Here is a 14,302-nt window from a genome sequence, read left to right on the forward strand (position 1 = left end):
TAACCCCCCGGTACTCCGGTATATGCCCGAAACCACCCGAAACAATTTCGGTGTCCGAACATAGTCATCCAATATATCGATCTTTACGTCTCGACCATTTAGAGACTCCTCGTCATGTCTGTGATCACACACAGGACTCCGAACTACCTTCGCTACATCAAAACATATAAACTCATAATATAACTGTCATCTAACTTTAAGCGTGCGGACCCTACGGGTTCGAGAACAATGTAGACATGACCGAGACACGTCTCCGGTCAATAACCAATAGGGGAACCTGGATGCTCATATTGGCTCCTACATATTCTACGAAGATCTTTATCGGTCAAGCCGCATAACAATATACATTGTTCCCTTTGTCATCGGTATGTTACTTGCCCGAGATTCGATTGTCAGTATCTCAATACCTAGTTCAATCTCGTTGCCGACAAGTCTCTTTACTCGTTATGTAATGCATCATCCCGCAACTAACTCATTAGCTACATTGCTTGCAAGGCTTATAGTGATGTACATTACCGAGAGGGCCCAAAGATACCTCTCTGACAATCGGAGTGACAAATCCTAATCTCGAAATACGCCAACTCAACATGTACCTTCGGAGACACCTGTAGAGCTCCTTTATAATCACCCAGTTACGTTGTGACGTTTGATGTTTCGATGACCAGGGAGCGAGATACGCTATGCCCGGTTATCGATCAGTTGTTTCTTGCCCTAAGCCGCCATCAGGTCATCCCCTTATATACACGGGTTGATGCCCTGCGGCTTACAGAGTCCCAGCCGGCTTATACACAGTATCCGGCTCGGTGACTAGTTAAATATACCTTATGATACAAGTCATGCCATTATGGCGGTTTACTACAACGGGCCTTAAGTCGTCTGTGGGCCTTAAGCCCTTTATTGAACCGCCATCTTCATGCTTGGACTTGGGCTTCTTTCTGGTAAACCTTCTTTGCGTAACCCGGCCCCTCCTGGGCGGCTTACAAATAGTTATATCCCCAACATTAGGCCCCAGATTGATTTAACCTGTTCATGTCAATCTTAAAATACCTTAAAACATAAATCTTCAGTTTTTTGACTATGCAAAAACTTTAACCCGCCGTGTCATCATCATCTGGTTCCGGGTCAAAGCACCATGACGTCATCTTTAATAAAACTCATGTTTTATTCCACCGTATCCTTCCAGGGATCTCTGCTTTTATTGATTGTTTCGAAAATCGAGGCGTCGGGGCCGCTGGATAGTAATTCTTATCTCCTTGTTTCCCGCGCCGTCTCAGTTATCCTCTCCCTATAAATAGGCACGACTTAGGTCTTCTCCATTCTCCCCCTTCGGTCGTCTTCTTCCTCTTGCTTCCTCTCGAGCTCCGCCGCCGCCGCTGTCGAACCCCTCGTCTTCACCGACTCAGGCCGCTGCATCAACCTGACTCTGACCAGAAATCGACGGCGAACCTCCGCAGCTCATCCAAATCCGTGAGTTCCTCTCCTTCCCTTTCTGTAGATCTGCATTGGAACCCTGTTGAGTTCGTCGGCGTTCATCACCACCCGACGCAAACCCTTGCTAGTCTGCACCTCCAATGCCCTGTTTGGATCGTAAAAGCTATGTAGAACTGCTGCGGCATGTGTTTGTGTTGATCCTGCATAGAAATAGATCTCATTTCCCTTGCTTGGAAACCCTCTTCGAGTGCGTGCACTTCTCTGCCCTGCTTTTAGGTCTAGAAAATTTTCCTTTCAGAGCAATAATTTGATCTAGAGTAATATCTGTCGTTTGTGAAACTTGTTTCTATCACCCGGAAGGCTTCTTCTGGTAAATGCCTTTAAGCGCAACTGCCCAGGTGTCCGGTTTAAATAAGTGATACTGATTTGTAAGCCTTGCTTGCTTCTCATGATTTTAAGAATTTTTGAACTGTTCTGGATACTCGTAGCGGCTTAAGTATTGTTGCACAGTCATCCTTATGTCATTAGGCCCCTTCATAAGCTGCTACCTTAAACAATTGGGATATGTCTCCCGGTTTAAAATTTGAACCGGAACTTCTTATTTTGTCATAGGCCAACTGTCATCATGGCTCCTAAGGCGTCCAAGGCCCCTGTGACCTGCAATTGGGTCCCATCCGTTGTTTAGATTCTTGCTGACCACAAAGGGTCCTTCCCAAGGCGGCGATAGCTTGTGCATGTCAGATTGATCTTGGATGAGCCAGAGTACCAAGTCGCCTTCCTGAAAGGTTCTGATCCTAACCCGGCGGCTGTGATAGCGGCGCATGTCTTGTTGGTAAATCGCCGAGCGGGCTATGGCCAAGTCTCACTCTTCATCCAACAAGTCAAGTGCATCCTGATGAGCCTTTTCGTTATCCGCCTCAACGTAAGCCGCCACGCGGGGTGAGTCGTGTCGGATGTCACTTGGCAGAACTTCTTCTGCTCCATAAACCATGAAAAAAGGTGTGTAACCCGTGGATCTGTTAGGTGTAGTGTTGACGCTCCATAGCACAGAGGGTAACTCCTCCACCCAACAACCCGGAGTCTGTTTTAAGGGGACAAAGAGCCCGGGCTTGATACCCTTCAGGATCTCCTGATTAGCTCTTTCTGCTTGACCATTGGACTGAGGATGAGCAACAGATGAAACATCAAGCCGGATATGTTCTCTTTGACAGAACTCTTCCATGGCTCCCTAGGAGAGATTTGTACCGTTATCAGTTATAATGCTGTGTGGGAAACCAAAACGAAAGATCACCTTTTTCATGAACTGAACCGTTGTAACCGCATCACACTTACTGACTGGCTCCGCCTCAACCCACTTTGGAAATTTATCCACTGCTACCAGGAGATGTGTCTTTTTATCCTTAGACCTTTTGAAAGGTCCAACCATGTCAAGCCCCCAGACTGCGAACGGCCAAGTAATTGGGATCATCCTTAATTCTTGAGCCGGCACATGAGCACGTCGTGAGAACTTCTGACAACCGTCACATTTACTGACTAGATCCTCCACATCAGCATGAGCCGTGAGCCAGTAGAAACCATGACGGAAAGCCTTGGAAACAAGAGATTTTGAACTGGCATGATGACCACAATCTCCTCCATGAATCTCATGAAGTATCTCTTGTCCCTCTGCAGGTGACACACAGCGTTGAAACGCCCCCAGTGACACTTAGATGGTGTAACTCGCCGTTAACAATCGTCATAGATTTGGAACGCCTCACAATTTGTCTTGCCAAGGTCTCATCCTCAGGTAACTCACCCCGGGTCATGTAAGCCAAATAGGGCACTGTCCAATCCGGGATGACATGAAGAGCTGCCACTAGTTGTGCCTCCGGATCTGGCACCGCTAGTTCTTCCTCGGTAGGCACCTTGACAGAAGGATTATGTAAAACATCAAGAAAGGTGTTAGGCGGCACCGGCTTACGTTGGGATCCCAGCCGGCTTAAAGCATCAGCTGCCTCATTCTTCCTTCGGTCAATGTGCTCCACTTGATAACCCTTGAAGTGACTAGCCACGGCATCTACTTCACGTCGGTAAGCCGCCATGAGAGGATCCTTGGAATCCCACTTGCTTGACACCTGCTGGGTGACGAGATCTGAATCGCCCAGGCACCTTACTCGGCTTAAGTTCATCTCCTTGGCCATCCGGAGACCATGAAGTAAGGCCTCATACTCAGCTGCATTGTTAGTACATGGGAACATAAGCCGGAGTACATAACGAAATTTGTCACCTCGAGGGGAAGTTAAAACAATTCCAGCCCCCGAGCCTTCTAGCTTCCTGGACCCGTCAAAGTGAATAGTCCAATATGTGTTATCTGGCTTCTCCTGAGGTGCCTGCAACTCTGTCCAATCATTGATAAAGTCCACCAAGGACCGAGACTTAATAGTAGTCCGAGGCATGTACTTCAAACCATGAGGCCCAAGCTCAACAGCCCACTTGGCGACTCATCTATGGCCTCCCTAATCTGGATGATGTCTCCCAAAGGGGCAGAACTTACCACAGTTATAGGATGACTTCGAAAGTACTGCTTCAACTTCCGGTTGGCCATAAACACTCCGTAAACGAGTTTCTGCCAATGTGGATACCTTTGCTTAGACTCAATGAGCACCTCACTGATATAGTAAACTGGCCATTGAACCGGATGCTCCTTGCCAGCCTCCTTACATTCCACCACGATGGCAACACTGACCGCTCGTGAATTAGCAGCCACATATAACAGCAACGGCTCTCTGTCAATGGGAGCCGCAAGAACCGGTGGCTCAGACAATTGCCTCTTCAAGTCTTCAAAGGCAGCATCCGCAACATCACTCCAGACAAAGGTGTCGGTTTTCTTCATCATCTGATATAACGGAAGGGCCTTCTCACCTAACCGGCTTATGAACCGGCTTAAAGCGGCAACATGACCCACCAGTCGCTGAGCGTCATTGATGCAAGCCGGTTTAGCCAGAGAGGTAATCGCCTTGATCTTCTCCGAATTAGCTTCAATGCCTCTGTTTGACACCAGAAAGCCTAAGAGCTTGCCTACAGGTACACCAAACACACACTTGGCCGGGTTAAGCATCATCTTGTAAACCCGGAGATTATCAAAGGTCTCTTTCAAGTCAGATATCAAGGTTTCCTTTTCTCTGGACTTCACCACAATGTCATCCACGTAAGCATGAACATTATGCCCAATTTGATTGTGAAAATAGTTCTGCACACACCGCTGATAAGTCGCCTGGGCACTTTTGAGTCCGAACGGCATAGATACATAACAGAAGGCTCCAAACGGAGTGATGAAAGCCGTCTTCTCCTGGTCCTTAACTGCCATTTTGATCTGATGATAACCAGAGTAAGCATCCAGGAAGCTCAAACGTTCACAACCCACCGTAGCATCAATAATTTGATCAATACGGGGGAGAGCAAAGGGATCAGCCGGACAAGCCTTGTTTAAGTCCGTGTAATCCACACACATCCGCCAAGTGTCGTTCTTCTTGAGTACTAACACCGTGTTAGCCAACCATTTCGGGTGAAAAACCTCAACAATAAACCTGGCCGCTAAGAGCCGGGCAACCTCTTCCCCAATAGCCTTCTGTCTCTCCTCGTTGAACCGTCGGAGAAACTGCCTGACCGGCTTGTACTTTGGATCAATATTGAGAGTGTGCTCAGCGAGTTCCCTCGGTACACCCGGCATGTCAGAAGGTTTCCATGCAAAGATGTCCCGGTTCTTACGGATGAACTCGATGAGCGCGCTTTCCTATATAGGATCCAAATTGGCACTGATACTGAACTGCTTAGAAGCATCTCCTGGGGTAAAGTCAACAAGCTTTGTCTCAGCGGCCGATTTAAACTTCAACGCCGGGTCATGCTCAGTAGTTGGTTTCTTGAGGGAGGTCATATCTGCCGGGTCAACATTGTCTTGATAAAATTTGAGCTCCTCCGTAGCACAGGCAGATTCAGCATAAGCCGCGTCGCCTTCTTCGCATTCTAAGGCCACCTTTCGACTCCCATGTACAGTAATGGTGCCCTTGTAACCCGGCATCTTGAGCTGTAAGTAAACGTAACATGGTCGTGCCATGAATTTAGCATAAGCCGGTCGCTCAAACAGAGCGTGATATGGACTCCTGATTTTAACCACTTCAAACGTCAATTTCTCAGCCCTGGAGTCGTACTCATCTCCAAAGGCCACCTCCAATTCAACCTTACCAACTGGGTAAGCCGACTTACCCGGAACCACCCCATGGAAAATAGTGTTGGATGTTCTCAAATTCTTCTCAGTCAACCCCATGCGCTGAAAGGTCTCGTAGTAGAGGATATTGATGCTGCTACCGCCGTCCATGAGTACCTTAGTGAATTTATATCCACCAACATGGGGTGCCACCACCAAGGCTAACTGACCCGAATTATTGACCCGTGGAGGGTGATCCTCTCTGCTCCATATAATGGGCTGCTCTGACCACCTCAAATAACGAGGAATTGCCGGTTCAACAGAATTCACGGCCCTCTTATGAACCTTTTGGTCACGTTTGCACAAACTAGTGGTAAACACGTGATACTGCCCACCATTCAACTGCTTCGGATGGCTTTGATAGCCCGACTGCTGCTGCTGCTGCCCTCCTTGACCAGACTGCTGCTGATTATTACCACCTGGATGCCCCTGAAAACCAGAATTTGAGCCATCGCCCGGGCCATGAAAGCCGCCAGCCCCTGAGCCGCCACCAGACCTATGACTACCATCGAAGGTGTTGGAATTTTTAAATGCCTTCATGATCGCGCAATCCTTCCATAGGTGTGTGGCGGGGTGCTCTCGGGTGCCGTGTTTTGGGCTGGGTTCATTGAGTAGCTGCTCAAGAGATGGGCTGACCCGCAGGACCGAGGCGGCTTACCCTTATATCTCTTATTGTTACCCCGCGTGTTGGCATTGGCCACAAACTCCAGGTTACCGTCCGCCTTGCGCTTATTGCCGCTTTGGTTTCCCGGGTTATGTTGTTGACCCTTTCCATTGCCGCTCCTTTTTCCCTTCCCTGTCTTCTCATCGTCAGACGCGGGATCCTTGGTACTATCAGAATCGGCATATTTGACTAAGGCCGCCATCAGCGTACCCATATCATTGCAGTCACGTTTAAGGCGCCCCAGTTTCTGCCTTAGTGGCTCAAAGCTGCAATTCTTCTCCAACATAAGGACTGCAAAACCGGCATCCATCTTGTCAGATGAATGAATTATCTCCTTGACCCGGCGCACCCAATGGGTGGTGGATTCACCTTCCACCTGCTTACAATTCGTCAAGTCCACGATCAACATAGATTGCTTACAGGTGTCTTTGAAGTTTTGGATGAAGCAGGCTTTTAATTCTTCCCATGAACCAATGGAATTGGGTGGCAAACCCTTTAACCAAGACCGGGCCGTTCCATCTAGCATCATGGTGAAGTATTTATCCATTGCCGCGTCACTGACTTCCAACAGCTCCATGGCCATCTCATAACTCTCGATCCATGCTCCAGGCTGTAAGTCGGCCGTGTAATTCGGCACCTTTCGAGGTCCCTTGAAGTCCTTGGGCAACCGCACATTACGCAAAGCCGAAACTAGGCAAGGAACACCACCGGTTCTAGTGGCTATTCCTGCCTCAATGGAAGTCGTCGCATACTCTGGAAAATCTTGATGTGCGGTCTGTTGGGCCGCTAACTGAGTCGCCCGCTCGTTCTCCTGACGTATTTGATCTTGTACCGGATTATAGCCACCAGGCTGGTTATGGCGTTGGGCGTTGCTTGACAAAGCTTCCGACTCCATGTGCCTGCTGTAACTCGGGCTCGGGTTCTGGCGAGGCGGTGCTAACCAAGGTGGGGGAGTTGAATGAATCCTGTCCCGACTGTAAGAATAGGTCTCTTGCTGAGCTAAGGCCGTCTGGAGGAGTTCTCTGACTCTCCGGGTCTCCACTGCCGCCGGGTCATCACCGTCCATAGGAAGAGCCGCCAAATGCGTTGAAGCTGCGATTAGGTTCTCCATGGGGTTGGAAAAGTGACCTGGTGGAACCGACACATAACGCGGCGGTGGCATGCTCACGTGAGGTGGTGCCATCTCTCGAGGCTGAGTCGGCCCTCCTGTTCCGGCTGTCATAAGTTGATTGGCCTCCGGCGGGTTACTTGGGTCGGCACCGGGTGTAGCAAAAAGAACCCGAGGGTCGTAATTCGGAGGTAAATGGGACTGAGTCTTCTGATGTCTCCTCCTCATTACCTCATTGGACGCGTTTAAGCTCATCATGAGCTGGTAAGCTTTGGACTGCAACCACTGTGCCCGGGCGTCGAGAGCCGCCTGCTCGGTAGCTAGTCTAGTATCCTCAGCTGCCAAGGCCTCCTTGGCCTGTGCTATCTCCTCACACACCTGTGCCACCTCTACATCATGCTCATCTTTGTTCACAAGGATCACCGTGGCGGTTAACAGGGCCGTAAGCTTGTCCATGAGCTCTATCAGCACCTGAGCCGGCGGGCGCACAGGGCCACCTGCCCCGGCTGTCCCTATTCCGGATGTTATCGCTGCAGCAGCCGTAGAGTTAGCGTCAGGCTGAGTCCCAGCCATGAAGATTCCTGCCCATCTTGGCGGCTCATGGGGGTCCGGAATACTGATGCCATCGGAACAACCCCCTAGCACGCCGTCTTGCACCTAATACAATGAATCCGTTGAACCGGTGGACGAATCACCGTCTGAGAGGTCGGCCGTCTCACCATCATCTTCATATCCTTTGGAAAGTTCCACTCCGTGGATGCAGCCCACGAAAGCACGCTTCATGACGGGTTGAGCCCGGGTCTTCCTCGCACGCTGAGCCGTCTCGATGAGGTCGGTGCCGCTGTACGGCTTAGGTCCCGGCTCTCCGATCCGATCGATGAAGACGTCGATTCCGCCGAAGGGGACCCGGTACCCGTACTCAATTGAGCCGGTGTCGGGGCCCCAGCCTTCGTCGTCGATGTAGATCTTACCGCGACGACTCTTGGTCATCCGGCCCGTTACGTATCCCTTGAGCCCTTCAAAGTTGCCCTTCAAGAACTCAAATCCACCGTGCGCTGGCCCCACGGTGGGCGCCAACTGTCGTGGAATAGTCACGTCAGGTGTCCTCGTGAAAGGACTTAGAAGCTTGAAGGGGTTAAGCGGGACAAAGGACACGAGAGGGTTTATACTAGTTCGGCCCCTTACGGTGAAGGTAAGGCCTACGTCTAGTTGGGTTGGTATTGATGTTTCGATGACCAGGGAGCGAGATACGCTATGCCCGGTTCTCGATCAGTTGTTTCTTGCCCTAAGCCGCCATCAGGTCGTCCCCTTATATACACGGGTTGATGCCCTGCGGCTTACAGAGTCCTGGCCGGCTTATACATAGTATCCGGCTCGGTGACTAGTTAAACATACCTTATGATACAAGTCATGCCATTATGACGGTTTACTACAACGGGCCTTAAGTCGCCTCTGGGCCTTAAGCCCTTTATTGAACCGCCATCTTCATGCTTGGCCTTGGGCTTCTTTCTGGTAAACCTTCTTTGCGTAACCCGGCCCCTCCTGGGCGGCTTACAAATAGTTATATCCCCAACACAAAGTGTTCCTCCGGTAAACGGGAGTTGCATAATCTTATAGTTGTAGGAACATGTATAAGTCATGAAGAAAGCAATAGCAACATACTAAACGATCAAGTGCTAAGCTAACGGAATGGGTCAAGTCAATCACATCATTCTCCTAATGATGTGATCCCGTTAATCAAATGACAACTCATGTCTATGGTTAGGAAACACAACCATCTTTGATCAACGAGCTACTCAAGTAGAGGCATACTAGTGACACTATGTTTGTCTATGTATTCACACATGTATTATGTTTCCGGTTAATACAATTCTAGCATGAATAATAAACATTTATCATGATATAAGGAAATAAATAATAACTTTATTATTGCCTCTAGGGCATATTTCCTTCATAAGCACCCTGCTTCTTGTTGCCGCTGCAGGTTCTTGACCAACACAATTCATATCTTTAGTTAGAACCGCAGCAACAATTGATGTAATATAACTCTGCAGTGTTTTAAATCGATGCATATTATTTTCCTGTTCAACCCCTCCTTGTATGTCCACCCTACGCCAATTGAGCAGTCTTGCCGGCGCGTAAACACAAATCGCAACGCTTTGAAGGACGAATCCTTTAGCGGCCGGCAGGGTGTGCTTGCTGCCGTGCGAACCACCTTGCCGTTCTCAGCGCGGCCGCTCGAATTGTCGAGCGGACTCGAGACAGAGCGAGAGCGTTGCCAATAGCGGAAGGTCACCCTGCCGTTCTCGACGCAGCCGCTCAATCTGTTGAGCGGAATCAAAATAGAGGAAGGGCGTTCCCAATAATGGAAGGGCCCCACCGCGTGCAGGTTTCTTATACAAAGGAAAGACCTCCGAGGAGGATAACCTTATATAAAAAGGAATTACTCAGAGTTTTTGCATGACTTAGCTTTCCTGTCGTCGTGCGAACGCTTGCTGCATCTGTTGACGGTGTTGCTCGCTTGGTCGCCTTCTTTCTTGGAAACCATGGCGAGAGAGAACTGCTGGGCCGACGGCCGAACCAGATTCTCACGACCGCCTTCCCCTACCTGGCGCGCCAAAGATGTCGGTGGAAACGACACCTATGGGATCACGGGAATCCCTACTGCGGTTGCGGGGAGCGGGGTCATGAGAAGAGCGGGATCAGCAGTCAGCACAAGCACTCAGGTCGTTTACCCAGGTTCGGGCCGCAAGGATGCGTAATACCCTAGTCCTGCTTTTGTGTGTATATTTGTGTTCTTGAAGTTCTTGAGCTAGCTACGATGAGCGTAACTTGTCCAAGGGTCCCAATCCTCCTCCTGGATGCCTTGGGCCTCCTTTTATAGTCAAGGGGATCGCCACAGTGGCACACGGGAGGTGGCATCGGAGTACAATGGCTAAGCTTATCGCTTAGCTATTACGGGACAAGACGCATTGAATGTGCCCCTTAGGTGTCCCCCTCACTTTACCGCCGCCTCGCCCTGCTTCGACACGCGCCCGGGCCAGTGAGGCGGTCAGCGCCATGTAGGCTGGCAGGCTGCTGAGGTGGCGCGGTGGTAGGGCTTTCACGAAGATTTGCATGCCACCACATAAGCATGCGCTGAGTTGGCTTGGAAGCCTCACGTCGACACGCAGGTGCCTGCCCAGCTGGTGGGCTGGCAGCTGCATGGGAGCGGTGGTGGAAACTTGGCGGGCGTGGGCCTGGCTGTGGCCCCGCGGATGTCCTTGGCAAGGGCCTTGCCGTGGCGTTGTGGTCGTCCCCGGCAAGGATCTTGCCGGAGGTCTTGTGGGTTTCCTCGGCAAGGATCTCGCCGAGGTTTGTCGTCTTCTAATACTCATCTGATTTGGGGTGCTTCTTGTCTTCACAAAGATCTGCATTGCCATTAAGGAGGCGCCTCCCGAGCCCTGGTCCCAACGTGGTTGGTGGTGTGGGAAAACCTGGGGCTCAAGGGTGGCGCGCTCCGCTGGCGTTGTGCAAGCTGCCCCGGCAAGGCCTTAGCCGGGGCTGTAGAGGCCACCCCGGCAAGGGTCTTGCTGGGGAGTCCACCTCGCCCTCTTGCTCTCCGTGTCTCTGTCTTGGCGTTGCTTTGACCATCTTGCGGCTTTGACTCCTCCCTCTGCCCTGCTAAGTGTGGCCGCGGGCGTGGCTCTGACTGCCCGTGCACAAGTAAGGGGTACAAAGGAGTGTACCTACTTTAGTACACCGACATTCTGTTTCCATGTTTGTTCCACCGAAAAACACCGTTCCGTTTTTGTTTCCGTTTCCGCATAAAAATTCCATTTTCATTTCCGTTTTCATTTTCATATTTCCTCTAGGTTTTCATTTTTCCTATGTAAAAGCAAAAACTTTCCACTTCATTTTCATCCCTAATTTAAAATGACAAATCCTCATGGTTCTTTGGGCAAAGAGCCTGCCGCCGCTGATCTTGCTCAACTCCACTACTGTCATGTGTCATCGGCATCGGCAGCTACTGCTACTCTACATTAGCATTGGGCAAGCAGGGTCGTGTCCCGATCGATGTGCGTACGAGTGGAGGCCGTAGGGCGACAGCAGGAGTACCACACAATAACACGACCACACAGTAGCGTACGTACGTATGTGCATGTCGTTAGCCTGCGTGCGTGCCTGCGTACGCAGACTCGTCGTAGGACCGGCCGGCCAGGACCAGGACCAGATACCGATACGCTTCCGGCCAAGCCAGGGCGCCATAAAGGCCCAACCTGGGTGGAGGTGGTTGGGGTTCGGTTCGGTTCGGCCGGAGACACGGACGGACGGACGGAAGCAGCCCGGAGGAGGTGGAAGAAGGCCGGCCTCGTTCGTCCGTCTCTGAACTGTTTTCAGCGGCTAAGGTCGCCACCACCCTCCGTTTCTTCCTCTTTGCTGTCTCTCTGAACGCATGCAGATGCAACCCTTCTCTCCCTGGCCCCGGCCCGTTTGTCCCCTACCCATCTTTTACTTACTCCATCATGGAACCAAGCTACCCCAAACGAGCAGCTCTCCTTTTCGACCTTGACGTTTTTTCTTGCTGGTCTACGCCACGTCTTCTCCCTTTCCCTCTCTCTCTCTCATCGGGGTTACGTACGTAGGAGTACGAAGTACATGCTTCTACCGCAAGCAAAAATGACCGGCCGGCCGGGGTGGCCATAGAACTTTGTCCCTCCGGCTCCGGGTGCGTCTCTCTCTCTCTCTCCATTTATGAAGCATGATGGTCGTATATTTATTGGCACCCAAAAGGCCGAGAAGTGGCATGGGGCATGTGGCAACAATCCGCAGGGACTTTCGAAAGCCCGTTTTGACCGTGCCTCGCTCCACCCCACCCCACCCGGACCATACTGTACACAGTACCACGTACTGACCAAACGAAAGGAGTACTATACTACGCTACAGTTACGTACACCGCCTCGACGTACATACGCCGTCCAGCTAGCGACACTGCAGCGAGCACACGACAATAAAGTCGACGACCTGGCCTAGTACTAAATGTAGCTCATACACATCGTGCGTTTTACGGGCGTGCAGATAATTGCTTGATTAGCTTGATTGGGTCCTGGGAGCGTAGTACATGCACGTAGGAATAGATCATGGGGAGAATCATTCTGCTCGCCGTAATGCTGCGCCTTTTACGGTACCACCGTGGTGCCAAGTTGACGCCTCCTCCCTCATAAGCCATAATAATCCTTGGAGAGAGAGAGGGAGAGAGACTAGACGAGTGTGAGTGTGAGTGTGAGTGTGCAGTGGGAGAAGAGCATGAGCATGAGCCCCCGGCCGGCCCTGCTCACCAAACTTTCCATTTCATCCCCACCTTTTCCATCCATCCATCTGATCTGAGGGAGAAAAGCGTGGCGGCCTTTGTGCGGGCGTCTCCCTCTGTGTGTGTGTGTGTCTCTCGCTATAGACAGGTGAGCAGAGGTGAGCTGAGGCAGTGGCAGGGAGGAAGCAGCGAATTGAAGATCCTTAAATGCGGTTTGGTGGCATCCCCGCGCGCGCTGGCCCCCATGCAGGCCTGGCCTGCCGTGGACGCATGGGTGCAACATGCCACCACCATTGCCATTGCCATTGACACCCCCACCTACATAAATCCCCTCCCGCTAGCCTCTCCTCCGGCTTTTACCGCTCTTTGACTCCACTCCACCGCCCAGCCACCCAGCTCCTCCTCCGCTCCCACACGCCAAAACATTCACTTGTTACTTAAGCTTCTTGCTTGCTTGCTTGCTTGAGTGCTCGCCGCGCCGCGCTCGCGCCGGCCGTGGATCGATCGGCCGCGCCGTATGGGGAGGCAGCGGCGGTGGTCACGCGCGGCGCTCCTCGCGTGCCTGCTGCTCCTCGCCGCCGCGTGCGCCGAGTCGGCGCGCCCGGGGCCGCTGGCAGCGGCGAGCGAAGGGCTGCCTCGCGGCGCGAGCGTGAGCGCTGACGACAGCGGCGGCGACGGCCCGCGGAGGAGCGCGTTCGACGTGCTGGTGGAGGGCCTCGTCAGCATCGGGCTGGGCCGGCGGTGGCGCGCCGGCGACGGCGTCGGGCTGGTGGACGGCGACAAGCGGCGCGTGCCGACGGGGCCCAACCCGCTGCACAACAGATGAGTACGTACGAGCTAGCTAGCTTGCTAATCACCCGTTAGCTCTGGACCTCGTAGCGTCCGTCGGTCCGTATACTGGCACCGTCGCCGGCGGTGGCCGAGCGACGGCGAGCGCGAGCGGAGGAGGAGAAGAATGGGAAGGAGAAGAGAGGATAGGAGCTCGTAGTATTGCTGTTCCCTTCTGCTTCCCTTTCTTCTTTTTCCCCCTGATTTTTCTTCTTCTTCTTCTTCTTCTTTCCTACTACTAGCTAGCTACCTTTTTGCTGCTTGTCTTTTGCCCTTATTTTCTTGTGCCCTTGATTGGTTTGTGAAGTGGACAGCAAGGCCATTCTGTTGGTTGAAAGAGATAGATATATGAGTATATACTTCTTTGTTTGCTTGCTCCAGCAATGTGTTCATATATTGACACCATATTCTCACATGATCTTGCCTCAGATCACACCCACCAAACCTTCACCTCACACTGATTTTCCTTGCTGCATTCCTTTTTTGTTCTTCTCCGCTTCATTATGTTGACATGTTGACGATATCCTCGCATGATCTTGCCTGAGATCACACGGAGCAAAAGTTCACCTTACATTGATTTTCCTTATTGTTCTGCCAAAGGGCTGTAAAGTTGTTACCAGCACTGAGTTTCCTTATTATTCTGTCAAACGTTTCCGAAGAAAATGGAGTGCGTGAGTACGAAAATGGCTGTGGATTGAAGAATACGGCATCGTTCCAGAAAGGAAGGGAATGGATTGC

General features: G+C 51.5%; 1 protein-coding gene across 1 annotated transcript; it reads left to right on the forward strand.

Annotated features, from left to right (window-relative positions):
• Positions 1 to 12,715: 12,715 nt before the first annotated feature.
• On the forward strand, positions 12,716 to 13,944 carry LOC119368532. Its single transcript, XM_037633769.1, has one exon. The coding sequence runs from the start codon at positions 13,254 to 13,256 to the stop codon at positions 13,560 to 13,562; it is 309 nt and encodes a 102-aa protein (XP_037489666.1). The 5' UTR covers positions 12,716 to 13,253; the 3' UTR covers positions 13,563 to 13,944.
• Positions 13,945 to 14,302: the final 358 nt, after the last annotated feature.

Source organism: Triticum dicoccoides, chromosome 2B (genome assembly GCF_002162155.2).
Source record: "Triticum dicoccoides isolate Atlit2015 ecotype Zavitan chromosome 2B, WEW_v2.0, whole genome shotgun sequence".
Lineage (NCBI taxonomy): Eukaryota > Viridiplantae > Streptophyta > Magnoliopsida > Poales > Poaceae > Triticum > Triticum dicoccoides.